General features: G+C 42.4%; 1 protein-coding gene across 1 annotated transcript in view; it reads right to left on the bottom strand.

The window, feature by feature from the left end:
• Positions 1-24,530, bottom strand: part of FGL1 (fibrinogen like 1) — a 48,885-nt gene that overhangs the window by 5,785 nt on the left and 18,570 nt on the right. The window contains exons 3-7 of the mRNA XM_032798213.2: positions 18,599-18,779; positions 12,468-12,627; positions 4,980-5,077; positions 2,689-2,777; positions 1,538-1,725 (exon numbers count right to left, since the gene is read on the bottom strand). Coding sequence (XP_032654104.1) covers positions 1,538-1,725; positions 2,689-2,777; positions 4,980-5,077; positions 12,468-12,627; positions 18,599-18,779 — 716 coding nt within the window. The remainder of the gene's footprint in view (positions 1-1,537; positions 1,726-2,688; positions 2,778-4,979; positions 5,078-12,467; positions 12,628-18,598; positions 18,780-24,530) is intronic.

Below are 24,530 nucleotides of genomic sequence, written 5' to 3'. Positions count from 1 at the left end.
ATGGATTCAGTTGACTAATAGTCATTGGTGATTCATCATACATGAAAGCTGTGATACTTATCACAATCCTATGCAATTTTAGGTCTGGAGGTTCATTTAATTGGGAACAGAATCACAACTGATTTTTTTCTATATCTGTAATTGTAGCTTTAAGTAGAACTGAAACTCAGTCCACATGTAGTTTTCCTATGATATGATATCCCAGTTCCTTGCAAGATCCATTATGTTGATTCTCCTTCCCTTCTATATGCTAAAAGATAAAATTAATTTTGAAACAAACCTATGAGGTGGTTACAGGTAATACAATCGGGCTAACTTATCTCAGTCGTCTCAAAGAAAGTGGTATTGAATTTTGGGAAGTGAAGGGTTACAAAGGATGACACAGAGAGAGACACACACTGGAGCTGATCCAGCCTGGCAATTATGCCAAGTGAACTGAGATTGCATTTTGATAATATGCTTCTTTGAACTGCCTTTTATAGCTATATATTGCATAGCTTCACCTTGCAGCTATAATTATCTTATTATTCAAGTAAACCTATACAAATAGCTGCCCATATATTCAAGGCCAAAGTTATTTATCATTTATGTTCAATATTCTGCGTCACCTTGCATATACAAGTATAAGAAATGTTACATTTTAAAAACTCTGACTTCATCATATTTAAGGAAGTTTCCTTCCGAGAATAATCGCTCTGAGAACAACCCCTAATTAAAGGAGGTGCATTTCCATCTTGATGAATGGACAATGAACTTGAGACCCTGTGAAGTGAGGTGAAGAATGGTTCCCCTAACATTAGACATCTATAAACTCAACCACTGGCACTAACTTGTCATATAGCCTGCACAAATGTCACATCTGGTCTAGTTAAATACTGGGGAAATGCAAGAATGGGAAGCAGTGGTAATGTGTGTTCAAGATGACCTGCTTGAATGAAAATCAGAGACCTTAAAGAGAATCTGTCCACTGGAGATAGAATTAATACAGTTAGATAGACAGCAAGGTGAGAAGTTGGAATGCAGACCCCTGCGCATAGTAAATCCCTTCTCTCAGTCCAATGCAAGTTGGAGATGGTGTGATACAGGGTATCAGTCCAGCAGTTCTTTCAAGGGTCAGACTCAGTCATGTGGGCAAGTGCTGAGGTGTCTATGATAGGGGTCAATGACAGATTACCTAATTATAATTAATGATACCAATCCTACCTAACATCATATGTTTCCACCTCACATGCAGGGCTGGCTCCAGGTTTTCTGCCACCCCAAGTGGTAAACAAATAAATAAATAAATAAATGCATTAAAAAAAAAAACAAGGCAGCGCAATCGCATCAGCGGCAATTCAGTGGCAGGTCCTTCACTCTAAGAGGGACCCGCTGCTGAAGACCCCAATGTGCCGCCCCAATAGCGGTCGGAGTGCCACCCTTAGTATTGGCCGCCCCAAGCACCTGCTTCTTTAGCTGGTGTCTGGAGCCAGGCCTGCTAATATGTAATCAGGAAATATCATAGTCACTAGTATTAGTATTCTCATAAATACCTGACCTGTTAAACCACCAGCCAGCTGTGTCCTCCTCAGCACAGTTCCCTTCATAGTTGTCATTGTCTCTGTCTTGTGTACTAAATTTCATTCCTCGGTGATCAGCCCACCATTTCACTTCAGGGTGAAACCCCCCAGTAAGGGAGTCACCAGCTGTGCCAGAGTATTCTCCACAGCTTAGCTGGTATGAGCTCTAATGAAAAATGAGGAGAGAAAAATTAGACTCATCTCTGGGTGTTATTAACAAATATGGGTATTTAACTAGGAAATATACATTCCATTCACTGTTATTTAATATAAACTCAGAAATGGCATATCATTTAGCTCTTGCCATTTAAACACAGTATCAAAGGCAACTGGGAGGATGCTCAGTAAGACAAAAGAATTTTCAAGAACTTTAAATATCTATCTATAAAACAGGTTTTTAGGGTTCAATTCTGCAAGGTGCTGAGTGGCTTCTATAAGCCATTGAATGCTTTTAACTCCCACTGCCTCCAGAACAATGGAATTTTACATTAATGATTGTTTAGGATAGGCAGAACCTACCAGGAGTCATAATTGGGCCATTTGTGCCCAATTCAGCAAGGTACTTAAGTATTGCCTAAATTTAACCATGTATTGTCCTAGTGAATTGACTTCAACAGGACTACTCATATGCTTAAAATTAGCCACATATTTAAGTACCTTGCTGAATCAAGGTCTTTGTTAACAAAGTGTATTCTCTGTGATTTACCCTTTAACAGAGCTAATTTTTCTTAATAAAAACTTCATCTTATGTTGAACATTTTCACGTCAAAAAATCTTTGTAACCAACATCATTGATAACATCAGCAAATGAAAACTGTCTGTTATTAAAAGGTTGCTGAAGAACCAGAAAACTAATTTAAAATCTTTAAAGACAGGTACCAAGTAAGATTGTGTGAAACCAATTTATGAACTTAAACCAATGTGTTATTACATTATCAAAAATTGTAAGGTCTTGGTGAGAGAGAAAATGTGTTAATAAGAGATATTAGAAAACTATAAATGTATATGAAAGTTGTGGAATCTATAATTATATGGCCTGCCATAATATTTTTTCTGTTGCCTAGAGAATCCAAGCTTTCTTTTAAAAAATGAATTTACTGATTAAAGAAGTTATTCAATATTTTATTACCTCTTCATCAGCAACTCTGAAGCTTTCATATTGTGCAAATCGCCGCTCTCCTTCGAAATCAGAGAGATCGATTCTTAGGGTGTAGTTTCCTTAACAAAATAACAAATATTTACTTATGTTAAATCAACCTCTCTCAGCATTCCTCAGAATAAAGCCATTGTGTTATACAAAAAGACTAAAATCCTATTTATGTTTCTTCTTTTGCTCCCATAAGCCTTTTTATTTTCACGTTTGCATTTAAATATTTAAAAAGTTATGGGACAAATTCATATGAATAAAGGTCACAGCAATTTCTATAAGAAACTAATATTGTTCTGGTATCATCTTCTTTAAATTATGCTCCTAAAATTGTTGTAAAACAAGGAATAGCAAGAAATGCTTAAGTGCTGAGGAAGAAAGAAGATAAAAAGGTGTGGAATATACTTCAAGAATACAGGTTATAATAGTCACTAAGGCCTAGAGATGACCTGTGCCTGCCAGTAGTGAGCAGGGGAGGGGAATAGAGTGAGGGCAGCTGGCTTCAGCAGTGTTACTGAGCATGCTCAGTCCATGTGAGCATGTTCAGTTCAAGCCAAGAAGCAAATCTGGTGGGGCACATCACCCCGCATGCCACCCCATGCGTTGCCTCTGCCAAAGCCACATTTTCTCGTGAACGTCTATAAAAGTAAGTGTATCATAGACCACAATGCTTGCAGTCAAACTTTAGACATTTAAAATTAAATTTTACTACTATTTCTCCCTTCACAAAACATACAGGGCTGATCTGTATCACAAATTGATGGAGTTACACTGGTACAAGTCTTCCAGCCAAACCTCACATTGGTAGGATTTGTGAGTTGCTGATGAAACTAGGAAAGAGGATCCAGCCATAATCCTGGGTTTGTCTTTCCTCAGAGTTTGGGGAAATTTGCATCCAAATCCAAAATTTGAGGCTTAGGTTCCTCTGTTTAATTTACTAATCTACAATCAGAGCCAAATCCTCAGATGAAGCAGCAGAGAATCCTGTGGCACCTTATAGACTAACAGATGTTTTGGAGCGTGAGCTTTCGTGGGTGAATACCCACTTCGTCAGATGACGTGCATCTGACAAAGTGGGTATTCACCCACGAAAGCTCATGCTCCAAAACCTCTGTTAGTCTATAAGGTGCCACAGGATTCTCTGCTGCTTTTACAGATGCAGACTAACACGGCTACCCCTCTGATAAAATCCTCAGATGGTGTAAACTGACATTGTTCCAATGACTTCAGTGGAGCTGTGCCAAATTTAAACCAATTGAAGATATGGCCCTAAATGCATAGAATAAATTCTTCTTTCACTTACACCCATTCAACCCCATTGAGCTGGACTTCTTATCTGAGGACAGAGTATGTTCAAAGGTTGATTGAGCAATGAGGGGCATGGTGCCAATGTGAATTGTCATCAGAGTAATTTGGGAAGTCTGCCTTTTGAAGGTTTTGGGAGGAGGAATGAGTAGACCAAATTGAAGCAGAAGATGTAACAAGCATTAATTTAGGCCTGGTCTGCACTAGGAAATTAGATCAGTATAACTCACACCCCTGTGTGATGTAGTTAAACCAACCTTACCCCCATTGTAGCTACTGCCTCCCAGGGAGGTGGATATCCTATGCTGATGGGAGAACCCCTCCTGTTGGTGTAGGTGGCATCTTCACTGAAGTGTTACAGTGGCGCAGCTGCACCAGTGAAATGTTTTATGTGTAGACAAGCCTTTAGAGGAGGTTATGTTAGGACAATAGGAGATTAACTGCCTTCAGTTATTAGAAATATGGAGACACTGTTAGCATTCCCAGGAGTAGGAGAAATAAGAAAATACCCAGACCTGCATTGTAAGTCAGATCGCATCACATATGTGGCCACTACAAGTCCTGAATAAATGGAACTGATGCAGTTCACTGATTGGGTCAAGCCTGGCAGTTAAACTGATGCAGTTCTGCTTGGGGGAGGAAGGATCTGAGAACCACTTGGGGGACGGTGGCCTTATGTACTGCAGAGCATTGCTCTGTAGAGGCTCCCTGCACACCATTGACACATTGGCCCAATGAGAGTTTGAATCCTTTATTAGGAACTGAGATCCAGATTCGGATCTAATTTACGCTGCTGTAAATTCTAAACAACCCCATTCAAACTAGTGGTGTGACTCGGGATTTACACTAGTGCAAATTGCATCAGAACCTGGTCCTGAAAGAGCAAAGTAACAAGCAGAATGAAATGCTGAATTTTCCTGTATTGCAAAGGCCACCAAGGAAGAAAAATATTTCTGTACAAGTCTTACCTTGATTGGTGAGATAGTGAAGATTTTTATTTCCAAGCCAGTATTCACCATTTCTCGAAACAAAATTTCCAAAACCTTGTTCATAGTCAGCCCAGGCTCTGAAAATAAAATTGAAACTAATGATTTGGGATAATCAAAGATAAGAAGTTTGCTAGGAACTACATAATTTTTTTAACCTCACAGTCTTATATGATATCAAGTCACTAATAAATGACTGTTTGGGGCATGATTCTGACCTCACTTACCCTGGTTTTAAACTAGTGCATTGACTTAACTAGAGTTACTTCTGATTTACACACATGGAGGTGGGAGGTCCTTAGTTTCTTATGCTGGCAGCTGAAACCAAACTAGAGTTGGGTCTCCAGAAACACAGCCACAATAGCTTTTAAGGTCAGACAGTATCATTATGACCATTTTGTCTGACTTCCTGCATAACATGCTTGTCTAAATTCCAGTAATCATCCCCCAAAATTGTACAATGAAGAGACACTTTCTGGGTGACCACAGCATGAAAGTCTGTGTAGATGTGTTGCACACAGCATTTCATCAAAAATAATATACCTTCTGTGATTTGAGCATTGGCCTGCTAAACCCAGGGTTCTGAGTTCAATCCCTGAGGGAGCCATCTGGGCAAAACCAGTATTTGGTCCTGCTACTGAAGGCAGGGAGCTGGACTTGATGACCTTTTCAAGGTCCCTTCCAGTTCTATGAGATAGGTATATCTCCATATATTTGGCTGGGTAGCTTATGAAACTTCCACAGATCTAGCTGCTATTGTTTTGTAAACTGTAGCATCACCCTGCTTTTCCCATCCTTGAGCTAGGGGCACATCTCTTGATTGGCCCTGCCACTTTTGAGTCTCTCTCTGGTCTCTAGATACTATAGTGAAGGGCGTACTAGAAATACCAGATAGATCAGATAAAATAGGTTGTTTCCTTTGCCTTGCAATGGACCCCAAATCCAATGAGCCCTGACTACAAGTGCTGGGTTCAGGATGGATCAGGTGGAGAACAACCTGACACTCAGGCTGGAGTTAAGTCAGGCAGTCTCTGAGCATCAGTGGCATCACGGGTTGGTACATCAACAGCTGCCTGCCCTGCTCCTGCTAGCCACTGCCACCTCACTGTGCTGTGCTAACAAGTTGTCGTGCCTCTTTTTCTGCAGCACGCACAGCTCAGGGAGGCAGCAGTGGCCAGCAGGCAGGGCATGCAGCCAAACTCTACAGGAAGGAGCCATTCGGAAATAGATCTGGGGTACAGAGAATGGGGAGCGGGAAGGCCCACCAGCCTGACTTTTGAGGCTGAGGTAGTGGCACTAACACAGGTCTTGGGAGAGTGGTCCTGGAGATGGGGAAACTGGCCACCCTTTGGGTGTGCAGTGCTGGCTGGGACAGTGGGTTGTGGTGGGAGAGTGGGGCTGGGGGTAATTAGCCTCAATGGCTCCCTAGAGAAACAAAGTAAAGAAAATGCATTCTGGGCCAGAGGTTAGACTCTTGCAACCTGCCTTGAACCTGACAAAACCCAACTACTAGTGTCAGGTTTGAGTCGGCTATGAAACAACCCCCCATGCTTGGGCTGGGTTCAGATTGGCTGCGGTCAAGTCAGGGTTGGGTTGGGCTTTAGAATTAGGCTTGAGCAGATCTTTATTTTTCCATCTCTAGAGTGACTCTAAGAGCCCCCTTTATGCCAACAGGTGAAGGCCACACCCAGCTCGCTGTTGTTAGAATATTTAGCCAAAGAGTGTCTTGTGAGGTATCATGTAAGAACTGGTGGTACAGTGTTCCCTAATATTACTGTGTGATGTATGTGCAGTTGGTGTGTCAAGACTTGTGTATATGTGCTGGAACTATAGTCCTAAAATATGTTCAAACCAAGCAACCTGAGTAGAGCAGATAAACAAGTTTGAAATAGACAAAGGAATGTTGTTTCACCTGTTTACCTTTGTCTCCAATATAAATTGAACAAGGAGAGGCCAGAGACAATGGAAGTACATTTACAGGTAAGGTAAATGAAGTGGTTAAACCAATTGAAAAAGAAAATTGACCAGACGATGAGGAAGACAGCATGGTGTCTGCACACCAGGAGAGGAAAGGAACTTTGTCCGTGTTTGCTTTTCAAAGGTTTCCTGGACTATAAAAAGAAGGGGTGAATAACCCCTTAGTTATCCATCACTTATGGAACAAAAGGGACACTACCCTCTGATTCTGTGCAAGATTTATCCCCCGGCCTAAAGGGCTAAATATTTTGGTAACCTGATGTAAGTGAGAACTGCTTAGGCAAAGATTGTAACTTGCTTAAAATTAAAAGATTTAGTGACTAAAATGCATGTTTTGTTTGTAACCATACCTGTCTTTTTCTCTTGCTTAGCAGCACTTAAATCTCAACCCCCCCCCCCCGCCCACTATTCTTAGTTTCACTATAACCCATCTCATTGCTGCTATATTTAGGTGAAGAGTGAGTCCTCAGGTAACCTAACAGGCTGATGTACACACTATCTCTTTGGAGGCAGCAAACTTAGTAACTTCTGTGAGAGGGCCGGACACTGCAGAAAGACATCTATGGGGAACTCGGAAGCTAAGTTTTACTGATTGTTACCGGCAAGGAAAGTTTAGAACGGCAGAGTCTCAAGCAATTTGCTGCCAAGGCAGCGAGATTAGTGTGTCAGGGAGCTGACATACAGTTTAGCAGTAGCAAAACTCTCACTTGCTGAGGCAGAGGAGTAACACAGTGATTTATGGTTCTGAGTATCCTGAAGAGAGTGTCGCACTCCCCCTGTGGTCTTGTATAAATCACTTACTGTAATCTCTTTGGAGTTAATACTGATCTCAGTTACATCACTGTAAAGGCACAGTAATTCAATTTCAGTCAATCAGTGAACTAAAACCTTATTTCCCCCCATCTGAAAAATGGAAATAGTATTGGTCACTTTTTGCCTACTTGCAGGTGCTCAGACTCTCTCAGGATCAACCCCCTGCCCCCACAAGGGTATTGTGAGGACTAGTTATGTTAAAACATAAAATGTGCTGAGTAGTTTTTAGATTAAAAGTACAACAATTCCAGAAGAACACTTTTCCTACTGGTATTTTGTGCATTTAAAAAGAGAGAAATAAGTTAGTGAAACAGAGCAAAGACACCAAATTACTATAGATATCAACTGACAATAAAACCAAATACATTGCTAGCTTATGTCATATGAAATGGCAATATATGACTGTGAAAATGTGCTAATAATTAACTTGCCTCAAGATTCACTTTTGTTTCTGCATGTTAAAGTATTGTTTACTGGTGACTGTAGAGATATCTAGCAGTGAGGTTTAAGAGTTTGTAAAAGAGGCTAGCCAACAGCCCCTTATGAAATACATAATTGATAATACAAGGTGTACTCACTACACTTAAAAGAAGTAAGCAAAGTGTCAGACATTTAAAGATCTTCATTTACTACAGAGTGTTATTACAGACTAGGTCATGAGACTGCAAAGATTATCAGGAACATACAGATAACACGGTAGTGCATGTAACATCGTTAAAGTTAACTGAGTATGAATTATGTAACTATTAAAACCATATTGGACTCAGTATGGTCTGGCAGACTGAACACAGGGCTGGGAATCAGGACTTTGAGCTACAGAATTCTAAACTTCCCTTTCACAGATTGACTTATTGTGTCTCTAACCTTTTTGTTCCTCGGTTTCCCCATTTATAAAATCAGGATAGTAATATTTACTAAAACTAGCCAACATTTTTGTCAAAAAAAAATTGACAGAAAATTGGGTTTTCAACAAAAGTAATTTCTCCCCAAGTAGTACCTGCTTTATATAAAAAGTTAAACTTTTTCATAGAACCGTCATGCTTGAAAACCAATTTATAAAATAAAACAAACCACAACAAAACCCACAGTGGCGGCAGGTTTGTATAATTTTTGGTGGTGCCCAGAACAGGTCCAAGTCCTGCCCTCCCCACCCCGCCTTGTAAGCAGATAAATATTTTTTTTAAATAATATAAAAATGGACTGGAAGCAGTAAGCGTTTAACAGTTTCCCTGTATCACACAATATCACTATTGTAAGAAATATTTATTTAACTAAGAATATCAACTTTATTAATACTCTTTTGAATATGGATACAACCAAGCACTTATGGATCAATAACCCTCAAAAGCAAAAAGCTCTGGCTAATTCAGTATTGTACTCCAACCACATAAATCTTAATAGATTTGATTGATGAAAGCTCCTTTTCTTATCTTTTAGATTTGCCGCGTCTTTCTTTTGTATAGCTTCAGTTTGCAAGCTCGCTGTCAAATTCAGGTGTCACTTTGTTCTTTTTCTCTGGGTAACTTTATTAAGAATTTATCCATTGTTGATTAATATTACACCAAATTAATGGGGTGGGCTGAGGGGTTTGAAGCGTGGGAGGAGGCTCAGGGTAGGGCAGAGGGTTGGGTCGCGGGGGTGAGGGCTGTGGTGTGGGGCTGAGGATGAGGGGTTCACAGTGCAGAAGGGGGCTCAGGGCTGGGGCAGTAGGTTGGGGTGTAGGGGGATGAGGGCTCTGGGGTGGGGCTGGGGATGAGAGATTTGGGGTGTGGGAGGGGCTCGGGCAGAGGGTTGGGGTTCGGGGCTGAGGGCTGAGAGTGGGGCTGGGGATGAGGGGTTCACGGTGCAGGATGGGGCTCAAGGATGGGGTGCAGGCTCTGGGGTGAGGGCTCTGGCTGGGGGTGTGGGCTCTGGGGTGGGGCTGGAGATGAGGGGTGAGACATTCCTTTCCTCTCCCAGGCTGGAGAGCAAGCAGAACTGGATTATTGACATGGGTGTGCAGAGCATTACTACTAGGGGTGTACACTGATTTAACTGGATTTGTTGTTTTAACTGTTACACAACTATTTCAGACTAGTGACCAAGATGAAAGGGATCTAAAAGGGTAAATCTTCATTAATGGGCACAGGGAGGTAAAAGCAAAACTCTATTATTGGGGACATGGACACCTGAAAGCCATATATTGTAAACAAGTATTTCTTTACCTGTTTATGATTTTCTTACAGTCTGTGCATCTCTTATCTTGGACAATGAAAATCAGTTAAGGTGCTTCCAAGTTCTCAGTGCTGTAACGTTTGGGTTGCAAACACTTGATGGAAATTTGTCCTTGCTGTAAAACCAGTGTTTTCAATGGAATTTAACCGGGGAACATTTTTTCTGTGGGTCTTAAGGGTTTGTTTTTATAAAACTAATTTTTTTTGATAAAGTGGAGGTGTCACCTTACTAAGCGCTTGTTCGCACTGGGGTTTCACACGGAGATAAATTGTGCCAGCACAAGTCATGGTTAACTGGGCATGGATTGTTTACACTAGGATGTGTAAAATGCAACTATGTTGGTGTAAAATAACGCAGTGCAGACAAGGCCTACAAATCAGACAGTCTAGCACCCACAGCAATGCACCTGTAAGAACCACTTATAAAGAACAAAGGAAAGAAATGCCAACTCCTAAGCAAAGAATGGGGCTGCGGATGGGGAGTTCACAGTGCAGGAGTGGCAGTGCAGGAGTGGTCTCAGGGCTGAGGCAGAGGGTTGGGATGCAGGGGGTGAGGGCACTGGCTGGGGGTGCAGGATCTGGGGTGGGGCTGGGGATGAGAGGTTTGGGTTGTGGGAGGGGCTCAGAGCTAGGGCAGAGGGTTGGGGTGTGGGGGTGAGGGCTGTGGGGTGGGGCTGGGGCAGAGGGGTTCACAGCACAGGAGGGGGCTCAGGGCTGGGGCAGAGGGTTGGGGCTGGAGGAGTGAGGGCTCTGGCTGGGGATGTGGGTTCTGGGGTGGGGTTGGGCCAGGTATGAAGAGTTCAAACTTTCACCAGCAGCAGCAAGCTCTTGGGGAGGAGCCTCCCTATCCTCCCCCACCCCTCCAGCACAACGCTCACCCAAGCCCCAGGCTGCTGCTCAGGATATCCAGACAGGATAAGCCCCCTTGGAGTCGCCTGCTGGGGGAGGGGCTGCGCCTCCTCCCTCCGCAAGTGCAGCAATCAGCCTGCCCCTGGCACTACTCCCTTAGTCAGCAGTGGCCAGCGAGGGAGTACAGTGTGGAGCTGCAGGGGGAGAGACCCAGCCCTGAACATTGGTGGAGCCAGGCCGCTGGGGCCCTGAATTTGCTGGAGCATGGGCACCATGGGCCCATACAACTCGCCAACCCTGAAAACCCATGCGCACAAAAAAATGCCTGAAAACCAATGAGATTTTGTTTTTCAGCCAAAAATTGAAATATTTCAGCCAAGTACATAAATATTTTGTTTCTTATATGCCACCATGGTGACTCATGAGAGTTGTAGTTCAGTTGCCTTGTGTTCCCATTCTCCTCTATATGTTGGGCTCCCCAGCCAGACTCCACCTCCCATGATGCACCACAGCCAGGGATTCCCTAATTCCCATGGTACATCATGCGACATATAATCCAATCCAGGACCTTGGCCTATAATGGAGAACAGAAGCATGAGGAACTTGAACTACCGTTCCTATGAGGCACTGAAATGTCATTTCTGAATCAAATTATCTTGGTTTTCAATTTTTTGCTGAAAAGACCAGGTTTTCCACCATTTTCCAACTATTTTTAATATACATTTACCTGCCTCACAGAGTTTTTTTTAAAGGATTTCCTAGTTTAGTATTTGCATAGAACTCTAAACATGTCAAATACTATGGCAGTGCTTATTAATGACATGAAAATGAACTTTAGTTACACACAGTGGGACAGTGGTGCTATGAACATCTGAATTACCACAAATACTGTTGTAAAAGAAAATACCCCAGCGCAGCAAATGACCATTTTTGCTGTGGCCTACTATGGTTAGAATTTAATGTGTCTGTAGTGTTAACTACAAATAATTAGGCCAGTGTTCCTGATAATCAGTGGGTGTTCTAATTAGAGAGGATATAGCCAGAATTCATTTGACAGGATGAGTGGGGAAAGGAACAGCAGCTCATAAATCCAATTTAGGTATATTGTCCCCTTTCCTAGGTACAGCATCTAGGTACTTATATACCCCTGCATCATCACAGAATCAGAGCACCTCAAACATTATTGATTTTATCCTTGCAACACAGTGAGGTAGGTAGTTACTATTATCCCCATTTTACAAATGAGGAACAGAAAAATTAAGACCCAAATTCAACAAGATACTTAAATATGTGCCTACTTAAAGCACTGATGTAGTCCCAAGGGCTTCAGTGGATTGTTGTTAAAAGATGCTTAAATGTTGGGTTCATTCTTAACTACTTTAAATTGGGGCTAAATAACTTACCCAGGGCCGCACAGAGTCTGAGGCAAAGTCAGGAATTGAACCAAGAACTTTGGCATTCCAGTCTGGTGACTTGTCTACAAAATCATTATCCCTCTCTTTTCACCACTGATAGTCCCTTACAGAGATAGCTTTAGAGTTAATGTTTAACTTGATCCCTCCTGGTCTCCGATGCCTGTGGTTTATTTGTAACTATAACTGCTGGCTCCAACACCTACCTATCAAATTTCTGGCTGCCATCAGAACGTCTCTGAAAAACAGTCCAGCCTCCCCCTTCTGACATGTCACAGTAGGCAAGGAACTCACTAGGACTCTGGAGAGGTTTCATCTTGTAAAATCCACTGCGTTTATGTCCATCGTTGTAGATCTCTGCACAATCTGCTTTCAAAATATCAGTTGAAAACAGATTTTTTCAGTCCTGTATTTATTAGTAAAAATAAGCTTTGCAAAGAGGGACCTTTATCAACATAATCAATCTATGGTAAAAATATAAAACTTGCATATTATCTTTGTCTTTTTATCATTTTCATCAATTACCATAATTACCTGTTTGTACAGCCTCCCCAAATATAAAAACACCCACTAACTTCTGTGGGATTTCCATGTACTGAGGGGGCTACAGAATTTTGCTCATTGTAGAATAGCCACAAACAGCAGGACAGAATCATCACTGTTAGGAGAAAAATAACAAACACTGAACCTGGAACACTACTGCACCTTCTACACAATGAGTCCAAACTCACTTTCTCCAGTGTGTAAAATGTTCCCATGTGATTTGATACTATTTTGCTCTTACTTTGCATTGGTATAAGTGACTGACTAAAGTTCAAGGCAACGGGAGAATCAGGCCCAATGAATGCATAATAATTATATAATTCTATAATCTTTTTTTTCCTCGCAGCAGTTAATTTTTATATGAAAGGAGTTCTTTGTTTATATCTAATCTACCATCAAGCTGTCAGTTACACAGGAAAGACGTATAATTTTCAACTCTTTCTGTTTTTCCTGGCAAAGGTAGAGGTTATTAACTGTAAGATTTACCTCTGAGAACTTTATCAACACATTGGCTGGGATTCAGCCAACTTTTTGTTTTTTTAATTGCATTTGCTGGCCAGTTTGGAACATTCTGAACTATTTTCTTTCTCCCTTGTGAAAGCCCCAGTGCATTTTAGACAGAAAATAAACAGTTTATACTGAAAACAAGTTACTATGCTAGGGTTTGAACAGACTATAGTAGAAAAAAGTAATGTAAATAAGATCTAAGCCAGTTGATGGGAGGAATGTAAAGAATGTTTCACTAGTTTAGAGTATAGTCTCAAATTTTCAAACACTCATGATTTTTTCAGCAGAGTCCCAAGTCTGCAAAGTACTTAAGAATGTGTTTAATTTTAAGCACATGCTTAAGTGTTTGGCTGAACTGGCACCTAGCTCCCTTAATTTACATTACTTTTTAGTAAAAGGAAAATCCTGCCTCCTCTTCTACGCAGGTGGAAGATCAGGATTTGACAACCTAACACCAGTTGCATCCGCTATGCATGGTGGAGCTCAGCTCCTTGAAGATGCCTGTGCATGACTATAGACCTGGATTGGGTTTGGGCTCTGTGGGGCAAGGACCTTGCCACCTTATTTTTCTGTGAAGTGAACTGTGGATGCTATACAAATACATAACCACCCCCAGCAACAGTGATATTACTCTTAATAAATACAGCAATGCAGTGAACTTTACTCCTGTATAAAGGGGCCATTAGTATTGCAGGAAGGGAGATTCTTCCCCAAATACTATGGGGTGAAATCTGGGGTTTAGGGGTTGGCACAGGGAGGAGGACATGCCTTTATTATAAGAAGGCATGTCATGCTGTAGGATGGAATATATATATTATACACTGGAAACTCAGCTATGCAAGCATTCAAACCTTTCTAAGAAACTGCTTGTGTCTGTATTGACTCTTGCTTATCTGCACACACCTGATATGGGAAAACTGTAGCTGAACAGTGGAGACAGGTGCATGCAGAGAGGAGAACATATTGGGCCCACTGGACTAAATTCACTCTTGGTATGATTCCATTGATGTCAATGGATTTACATTATGGATAGATTTGGCCCTTTAGGACTCAAGTAGTGACTGATGACCCAGAAAGAAGAGAAGATTTTATTTAGAATTGCAACAAACCTGCTGCACTCTTGCAACACAAATGTCTTGAAAACTATCAAAGTAGCTTCATCTTTTATAGAAACAGAAGATATTCAATATGAATCTGTGATTAAGCTTTTCTCTTTTTGAACGCTTGACTGCTAGTATGGTGCCTTAGACTAGAACAAGTGGCTGATAATTTATAAAATTTTAAGATATCTTCTTATGGGTGTGTTATCCACCTTAAAATGCCCTTCAGCTGTAACAGGCCCTAAAAGAGTCTCACTGTCCTGTAAGCATTATAGATGTTAGATCAAAACCAGAGCTTCACACCCAGCAAGGAAGATGATCAGTTGCTTCCACTGGCAGGATGGTTTTAATAATGAATGTGATGCATTGTTGACAGGACAAATGGGAAAAGGAGGGAAATGTTTGGGGCTTTTTCTTTATAGTACCAGAGACAACAAAAACCCAACAATAATTAAGTTCTCCATATCTTGCTAGTTAATATGGCAATAATGTGTGAAATATGGCGCTCTATTTTAAGAGATAATGAAATGGGGCCCAATCCTACAATTGTGCTGGGAAACCCTGCTGATTTATTTCAGTGGGAGTTCAGGGTACTCAGCACTGCCTTCCTTTCATCCACCTTTTGTATCGTCCATTTAAAGTGCAAGCTCTGCATAGCTTTATGAGGTTTATGTCCAGTGCCTAACACAGTGAGGCCCTACTCTCAGTTAGGGCCTCTAGATGCTACTTTAAGACAAAAAATAATAACAGTTACAGGATGCACTTAGATCAGGCTCTTAATTGAAAAAAAAATCTCATCTGTAAGGATAATTGGGCATTCATATTCACGTTCAGCCAGGTTTACAAAGGCATTTAAGTGCCTAAAGATGCAGATTAGTGCCTTGTGGGATTTTCACAAGCCCTTAAGCAGGTTAGGTGTCTAATGCTGACTTTCAATGGGAATTAGGCATCTAACCTGGCTAGGCACCTCTGGAAATACTATTAGGTGCCTATTGGCAGCCCTAGTCTCCTAAATACCTTTGGAAATCTGGTCTCTAACTACACTTTTTAAAATATTTTCAGTGGGTTAGTAATTGCATGGTGGTTTATGTCCACTGTCCTTCCTAGTCTTTCACTCCTTCTTCAGTGGGACTGGAGATGGTAATTGGCTGACATGTGTTAGTGTTTGTCTAGACTTGGCTAATATTAGACACAGATTTAGCAGGCCATGAAGGGTGAAAGGAAGAAACCTGAGGTTTCTTTTAGCTGTCTATAAGATTGCCACCCATCTGAATTTCACCTGGACAGTCTGAGTTTCAGCTTGTGTGTCCAGGTACCATTTCACAAGCCTTGATATCGGATTTTTTTGATCTGTGAAAACTTGCTTCCTGCTAATTTGAGAGACACTTACCCAGAGAATGCATGCCACCCTCGTGAGGAGGGGGACAGAGCCCAATCATAGCTGAGTGCCCTGCCACTCAGCAAATCACAGCCCGCAGCCCTCCCTGCCCCACCCTCTCCCAACAGCCCAACTGGGGAAAGTTTGCAAAGATTCTCAGCCTGGAGTTTGGCGGGACACAGGAAGTGGGTGGGTATGCTGCAAATGGGGAAGCACCTGTTTTTCTTCCTTCCACACATCCACTGTGTGTGCAAGTGAGTGGGACCTTCTTCTCTCTGAGGTACTAGTGCAAATAAGTGGAGTCTCCTCCAATCTAGGCATCCATGTAAATGTAGGGGGAGTCCTCCCTTTCACCTCAGTTGTATGTGCAAAGGGGGAGCTTTCTTCCCCTGCTCCCCAGAACCAGTGTGCTAATGAAGCAAACGTCCCACTGTGTGCATGTGTGTGGAAATGAAGAAATTCAAATGAGTGAAAATGAAAATCCCCCTATGTGTGTGCAGATTGTATTTATTACCCCTAGGATGTGTGAGCAGATGTACCTCAGACAGGGCTGGTGCAACCATTTAGGCAAATTAGGCGGCCGCCTAGGGCGCCTAGTGGTTGGGGGTGCCTAAAAGCCCCCTCAGGCGAGGAGGTGGAGGTGAGCTGGGGGGGGCGCATGGGGAAGGCTACCCGCTATAACGGGGGGGCGCACAGGGGAACAGCTCCCCGCTCCAGCTCATCTCTGCTCTGCCTCCTCTGCTGAGCACACAGCCCAGCTCTAAGTCTCCTCCAATCGGCGCCGCAAGCCTGGGTGGGGAGGAGAATTAGAGCAGCGCCGGTGTGCTCAGCGGAGGAGGCGGAGCTGAAGTGAGCTGGGGCGGGCTACCCAGGCAGGGTTAGTTTCCACAGGAGGTCTCCCCAGGCAGGGTTAGCGGCCGGGGGGCAGCGGGGGGGGAAGTCTCCCCAGGCAGGGTTAGTTGCTGGGGGGGGACGGATGGGGAGGAGAGGGGTTAGCTGTCGCAGTGGAGGGGGTAGCTGCTGTGGGGGGGCTCCCCAGGTGGGGGGCTGAGTTAGCTGCCATGGGGGGGGGGTTCGCTGGGGGGGTGCAAGGTGGAAGTTTCGCCTAGGGCACAAAACTTCCTTGCACTGGCCCTGACCTCAGAAGCAGCAATCTTATGGGAGCAAGGTGAGAGAGGGGCGAATGATGAGGCAGGGCCTTGGGGGGAAGAGGCTGAGATGGGTGCAGGGCCTTGAGGGTCCGGTTACCAGCCATTAGAAAAGTGGCAGTCCTGGCTGACTATCTGTTATTTATGTCTCATTTTAACAATACCCTTAAGGTAGCAAAAATCAGAGGCTCAAATCCTCCATTCCAGCTGAGCTGAGCTCAGCACAGGGCAGGAGGGTTTATGAAATGGTGGCTTTAAGTCACCTTTGTGTTCTTCAATGCTGGAGATAGTCCTGTTCCTACCATTGTAGCTCTACAGCACTTGTGGGGAGGATCCTGCAGGGGCTAGATCTGCTGGCAAAAGCAGCTGGAATAGAGCCCAGAATCTAGTTGAATAATGAAATCATTAGCCAAACTAAAGCTAAGGTCACGAATACAACTAAAAATTATATGAAGTCTGTACTGGCTTCTGGTCACCCAGTAATAGGATCCTAAAGTTTTATTAACTTTTATTGTTCTATATGGTCTTGCTTCATGTGTCCTGGATGAGCTGCTAGTGTCTATGCTTCTGGAAGAAATCAAGACCTTTTGTATTGCATTGCTGGATGTTCCTAAAATTAAATTGAAAACAGTTGGGAGTTAGACTCATTCTTCAGCTGAAAAAATATTATTAAAAACACGTTTGAAAGGGCTTTGCCCTTTCTCTTCAGTCTCTTAGCTCAGGCTCTGTTTATATTCCTAAAGAATGTGGCTCTAAACAACAGACCATAGCTCTGGGTTTTTTTTTTTTAAATTCCTTTATTTGTATCTGTAGAGTATGGAAAATTCTTTCCCTACTGATATGGGGGAGGGATAGCTCAGTGGTTTGAGCATGGGCTTGCTAAACCCAAGGCTGTGAGCTCAATCTTTGAGGGGGCTACTTAGGAATCTGGGGCAAAAATCAGTACTTGGTCTTGTTAGTGAAGGTAGGGGGCTGGACTTGATAACTCTTTTGGGGTCCCTTCTAGCTCTATGAGATAGGTATATCTCCATTACACTTTTTTTTTTATCAGCATTTCACCTGTTTTAGAATTTTAATGTCAACAGAGCAGCTGCTTTGGACTGAGATGGTGGGACGTCAGGTCCAAAGTTGTGGGGCCCTCATGGAAAACACCCTGTCAAACAGTCCCTTTTATGCTATACTGAGGGAAGCTCCATCTTGAATGCCATCATTCACTGCAGGTGTAGCAGTAACACAATAGGGGAAAGGTGGATTCTTGGATAAGTAACTGTCAGGCTTCTTAGGTTCTATAGGTCACCTTAAAGTCTAAGGTTTCACCTTAAAATTTACTCAGAAGCCAACAGGTTAGCTAGTACTGATCTAGAGCACAGGTGTACTATGTTCCTGGCAAGATTTTATTTTAAAAAGCATGCTGGAACATTCTGCACCATCTTCAGTTTCTGGACAGTTTCAAGGTGTAGCTCCATGTAGAATGCATTGCACAATCTGATCTCAAGACAACAAAGACCTGGATAACAGCTGAATGCTACGTCTTGGTGGGACAGTTTCTGGGGGAATTTTAAAGCATGACTGTAATGCTGAGTCTCAGTTGCACTGGCCATGGAAAGATATATACACTAGTTCAAATAGACACAATGTGTAAAAAAGAAATAAATTCTAACCTGCATATTGTCTTTTTTCTCCCAGGTCAATAACACTATTTTCATCTCCATTGTCATAGTATTGAATCTCCTTCTCCTGTAAGAGCCGCACAATTTTTACCTGCTGCTGTTTCACACGATACTCCAGAAGTCTCACCTGGGCCTTGAGCCTCAGCTGCTCTTGAAAACAACTCTGTAGAGTCTAGAGGGGAAAATGCATTTTTGCTTGTAGAGTTAACATTTGTCACAGTGTGTTTAGAATTAATAAACCACTTAATTCAAGAAGACAGTTCATAGACTTTAAGGTCAGAAGGGACCATTATGATCATCTAGTCTGACCTCCTGAGCAATGCAGGCCACAGAATCTTGCCCATCCACTCCTGTAACAAACCCCTAACCTATATCTGAGTTATTGAAGTCCTCAAATCATGGTTTAAAGACCTCAAGGTGCAGAGAATCCTCCAGCAAGTGACTCGTGCCCCATGCTTCAGAGGAAGGTGAAAAACCTCCAGGGTCTCTGCCAATCTTCCCTGGAGGAAAATTCCTTCCCAACCCCAAATATGGTGGTCAGTTAAACCCTAAGCAAGTGGGCAAGACTCATCAGTCAGCACCTAGGAAAGAATTCTCTGTAGTAACTCAGATCCCACCCCATTTAACATCGCATCACAGACCACTGGGCAAAGAGGAGATAGAGGGATCTTTCTATCTCAAGCTTCAATCTCTGTTTCCCCAGTTGTAGTCGGGAAAAGAACACAAAGGTTTTATTTATTGTTTTTGTATTTACATGTGTGTAGTTGCTGGGAATGTTAATTGTATTCTTTTTGAATGAGGCTGTTTATTCATTTTTCTTTTAAGCAATTTGACCCTGTATATTGTACCTCTTGATACATGAGATAATTTATGTCTTTCTTTCTTTTTATATAAAGTTCTTTAAGACCTGTTTGGATTTTTCCTAGTTAAAACTCACCAGGAATTGGTGATGAGGAAGGAACAGGGGCGAAGGGAAAATCTCTTTGTGTCAGAGTGCAAAGCTACCTTACTTGCAATGCAACGGAATTGAAATAGGGTGATCGTCCAGGACCATCCAGTAAGGGCAAGCCGCGGGAATACAAGAGGAGACAAGGGCATCTGAGTCCTTGGGTCCACCAGGGAGTTTGGGAGACCAGAGTGAAGGCAGGCACTGTAATCCTGTCTTGGTGGCCCAAGCGCTATAGATCCAAGCTGGTAATTTAAGCTTGGAGGTTCATAGCAGGCACCCCACTTGTGGATGCTAAGGTTCAGAGTGGGAACTTAATGCTTTATGACATGGCGTACCATGGATTAAATATAGGGCAATAATATATCTCATCCTTATTCTCATACCTTTTTTAATGATTCCTAACATCGTTTGCTTTTTTGACCGTCCTCTGCAACTGCGTGAACATCTTCAGAGAACTGTCCACGGATGACTCTAAGATCTTTTTCCTGACTTGTTGTACTAAATTAGCCCCTCATCATAATGGTATGTATATTTGGGATGATTTTTCCAATGTGGCATTACTTTACAATTTTAAACCACATTAAATTTCATTTGGCCATTTTGTTGCCCAATCACTTAGTTTTGTGAGAGCTATTTGAAGTTCTTCACAGTCGAATGGCTTAAATATCGTGAAAAGCAGTTTAGTTCATCTGCAAACTTTGCTACCTCATGTTACCCTATTCTCCAGATCATTATGAATAAAATTGAATAGATTAGTCCTAGACGGATTCTTGGGAACCCACTATTTACTCCTCTCCATTCTGAGAATTTACCATTATTCCTACCCTTGTTCCCTGTCTTTTACCAGTTCTCATCCATGAAAGAAGCTTCCCTTTATCCCATGATAGCTTAATTTACGTACAGCCTTGGGTGAGGGACCCTTGTCAAAGACTTTCTGGAAATCTAAGTAATAGCTATGTCTACTGGATCCCCTTGTCTACATGTTTGTTGACCGGCTTTCAAAGCACTCCAAATAGATTAGTAAAGACGACGATTTCCCTTTACAGAAAACCGCTGTTTGACTATTGCTCACAGTTTATGTTCTTTTAATTGTCTGCAATTTTATTCTTAACTATTGTTTCGACTAATTTGCCGGTACTGACGCTAGACTTACCATCTGTATTGCCAGGATCACCTCTAGAGCCCGTTTTAATATTGGTGTTACATTAGCTAACTCCAGTCATTGGGGTACCAAGCCAATCTGAAGGACGGTTACAAATCTTAGTTAAGTAGTGCCGGCAACTTCAACAATTTGATTCTTTCAGAACTCTTGGTGAATGCCATCATTGTCGGTGACTTGTTAATCGTTGAGTTTATCAATAATATCCAAAATCCTCTGCTCTTCTAGTGGGACTTAAATCTGTTGACAGTTCTCAGATTTGTCACCTAAAGGCCAGCTCAGTTGAGTCTCCCTAACATCCTAAGCCGGAAGACTGAAGTAAAGAATACCATTTAGTTTCTCCGCCACAATGACTTTTATCATCTTTAAGCACTCTTTTTGATCTTGAAATCAAAGGGCCCAATCGGTTTGTTTTCAGCAGGCTTCCTGCTTCTGATGTTCTTTAAAAAACATTTGTTATTAACCTTTGGAAGTTTTCGGCTAGCCCGTCTTCAAACTCCCTCTTTGCTTTTCTATATACTCTTGCATTAATTTAAGTGTTTAATTCTCTTTTCTTTTGGCCACTAGGATTTGACTTCCATTTTTAAAGGAAAGTCTTTTTTATCTCTCACTGATTCTTTTACATGGTTTTAAGCCACGTTGGCTCTTTTTTAGTTCTTGTTACTGTGTTTCTACTTTGGGGGTATACATTGAAGTTGGCCTACTATATGGTGGTCTTTAAAAAGTGCCTTCGTTCTTGCACATGCAGCTTGCAGGGATTTCACCTTAGTCACTTACCTTTTAACTTCTGTTAACTAACCCTCATTTTGCATAGTTCCCCGCTTGTTGAAATTAAAATGCCACGGTGTGGGGCTTGTTGAGATTTCTTGTCCCCCACCACAGGGATGTTTGAAATGTTTATTGTAATTATGATCATATTTCCAAGCTGGTCCGGCTATAGTTACCCATTTGGACCAGCTCCTGCGCTGCACTCAGGATTAAATTAGAGTTGCCTCTCCCCTTGTGGGTTTCCCGTACCAGCTGCTCCATGAAGCAGTTCTTTAAAGTTCAAGAAATTTCATCTCTGCATTTCGTCCGAAGTGAAATGTCCCAGTCATTAGGGATAAATTGAAGATCCTCCACTATTATTGGGTTCTTAAATTTTGATAGCCTCTCTAATTTCTCTAGCATTCATCATCACTATTACTGTCCCTTGGTCAGGTGGTCGATAATAGATCACTAACGTTATATTTTATTAGACATTGAAATTTCTATCCATAGAGATTCTATGGAACTATGGATTTGCTTAAGAGTTTTACATCATTTGAATCTACATTTTCTTTGCACATATTAGTGCCACTCTCCCCCCCCGCACTGACCTGTTCTGCTCCTTCCGATATATATTGGTACCACAATGAATGTGTCCCATTGATTGCTCTCAGTCACCCAGGTTCTGTGATGCCTATTATATCAATATCCTCCTTTAATCACAAGGCCTCTAGTTACACCTATCTTATTATTAGACTTCTAGATTTGTTTACAAAGCCTTAAAAACTGTCCTGTTCTATTTGTCTGCCAGTTTCTGATGTGGCCAAGATCTTTTTTATGTGATGTATCAATCTGATCTGGCTCTTACATTATCCTCTTCCATCCTCTGCTCCTGATTATAACCTGAGAGATTTCTATCATTAGATGCTCTCACTATAAGAGAATCTTGTGTCCGATCTAACATGGTCCCTTTGCAGCATCGCTGTCCCTCATCTCCAGGTTTAAAAACTGATCTAACAACCTTTTTAATGTTTAGTGCCAGCAGGTCTGGTTCCACCCGTTGGTTTCAGGTGGAGACATCTCTCCTTATAGGCTCCCTCCATAACCATACATTTCCCCAGTTTCTAATGAAACGAAACCTCCTCTCTACACCATCCGTCTCATCCACCGCATTGAGACTCTGAAGCTCTGCGGCCTACCTGGCCCTGCACGTGGAACCGGGAGCATTTCTTGAGAATGCACCATCAGAGGCCCTGGATTTCAGTCTCTTCCCTAGCAGCCTAAATTTGGCTCGCAGGAACACTCTCTCTCCTACCCTTCCTATGTCATTGTAACCTACATGTACTACGGACCACCAGCTCCTCCCAGACTACAGCATAAGTCTGTCTAGATACCTCAAGAGATCCGCAACCTTTGCACCAAGCAGGCTACCATGGAGGTTCTCCCGTCATCACGAAAACCCAGCTCATCCTACGCTCTCACACGACCCAATATCTCCCAAATTACTAACACCGTGCCTTTTCTAGCAACTAGAGTTCCCTCCCGGAGAGTAACCTCAGTGAGAGGCAACCCCAGCCCATCTGAAAGGAGGGTCCCAACTATGGAAGGTTTCCCTCTGCTCCCACCTGACTTTGGCACAGAAAGGTGGGAATGTGCCTAATAAGGTTTGCGGAAGACACAAAGGCTGGGAGGTATTGCTAATATAGAGAATGATCATGACTCATAGACTCATAGGTCAGAAGCGGACAATATGATCATGCTAGTCTGACTCCGGCACAAGGCAGCCCACAAACTACCCATACACATTTATAACAACCCCGAACCATGACTGAGGTTATTGAAAATTCCTCAACATTGAGATTTTGAAGACCTCAAGCTGCAGGAATCCACCAGCAAGCGACCCATGCCACGCTGCAGAGGAAGGCGAAAACTCCAGGGCCCCTGCCATCTGCCCTGAGGAAAATTCCTTCCGACACCAATAGTGGCGATCAGCTAAACCTGAAGCATGTGGGCAAGACTCACAGCCACACCCAAAGAAAGAATTCTCTGCGTAACTCAGTTCCCAGCCATCCAACAATCCCCTTCACAGAATTGAGCAGACTTATCTGCCCGATAATCCAAATCAATATCCCCAATTAAACGTATCCCATCATAACATCTGCCCTCCATATACCTATCAAGCCTTAGTCTAAAGCCAGATAATCTTTGCCCATACTTCCCTCGGAGGCTGTTCCAGAAAATTCACGTCGCCCTAATGGCAGGATCAAGGATATCAAACAGGAAAATCCTGGATGATCTTGATAAACTGGAGTAATGAGTAATAGGATGAAACAATAGTGAAGTACAAGGTCAGGCAGTTTAGGGATGAATAACAGAATTTTGGTTATAAATTGGGGAACACATCATTTGGAAGTAACAGTAAGAGGAAAGGACCTCGGAATAACTGGTTGATCACAGGATGACTATGAGCCACCAATGTCCATATGTGCCGTTAAAAAAGGTAATGCATTCTTGTGGGGATGCCACAGGCAAGATATTTCCAGTAAGATAAAGACGTGTTAGTAAACGGTAAAAAGGCACTCTTGAGACCCATCTGAGAATATTGTGTGCAGTTCTGGTGCTTCCCATGTTTAAGATAAGATGAATTCAAATGGGAACAGGTCAGAGAAGGGTACTAGGATGATCCGAGGAGTGGAAAACTGTCTTTTGAAAGGAGGCTCAAAGAGCTTGGGCTCGTTTAGCCAACCAAAAGAGGCGGAGGGGAAGATATACATAATCAGAGGATAAATAGTCAGGGAGGGAGAGGAAATTATTTAAGGTTAGTGTCAGTGGACACAAGAACAAATGGATATAAACTGGACACATCAGGGAAGTTAGACTTAAATTAATGAAGTTCTAACCATAGAGGAAGTGAAGTTCGGAACAGTCTTTCAAGGGAGTAGTAAGGGCAAAAGACATATCTGGCTTCAGACTAAGTTGACACAGTTGATGGAGGGGATGGGTATGAGGGAGAGCCCTAATTTTGGCAATTAATTGAATCTTTGATTATTAGCAGGTAACATATGCCA

The sequence above is a fragment of the Chelonoidis abingdonii genome, chromosome 5, assembly GCF_003597395.2.
Source record: "Chelonoidis abingdonii isolate Lonesome George chromosome 5, CheloAbing_2.0, whole genome shotgun sequence".
Lineage (NCBI taxonomy): Eukaryota > Metazoa > Chordata > Testudines > Testudinidae > Chelonoidis > Chelonoidis abingdonii.
The sequence above is the reverse complement of the archived record's forward strand: the minus strand, read 5'-3'. Positions and strand labels throughout refer to the sequence as shown.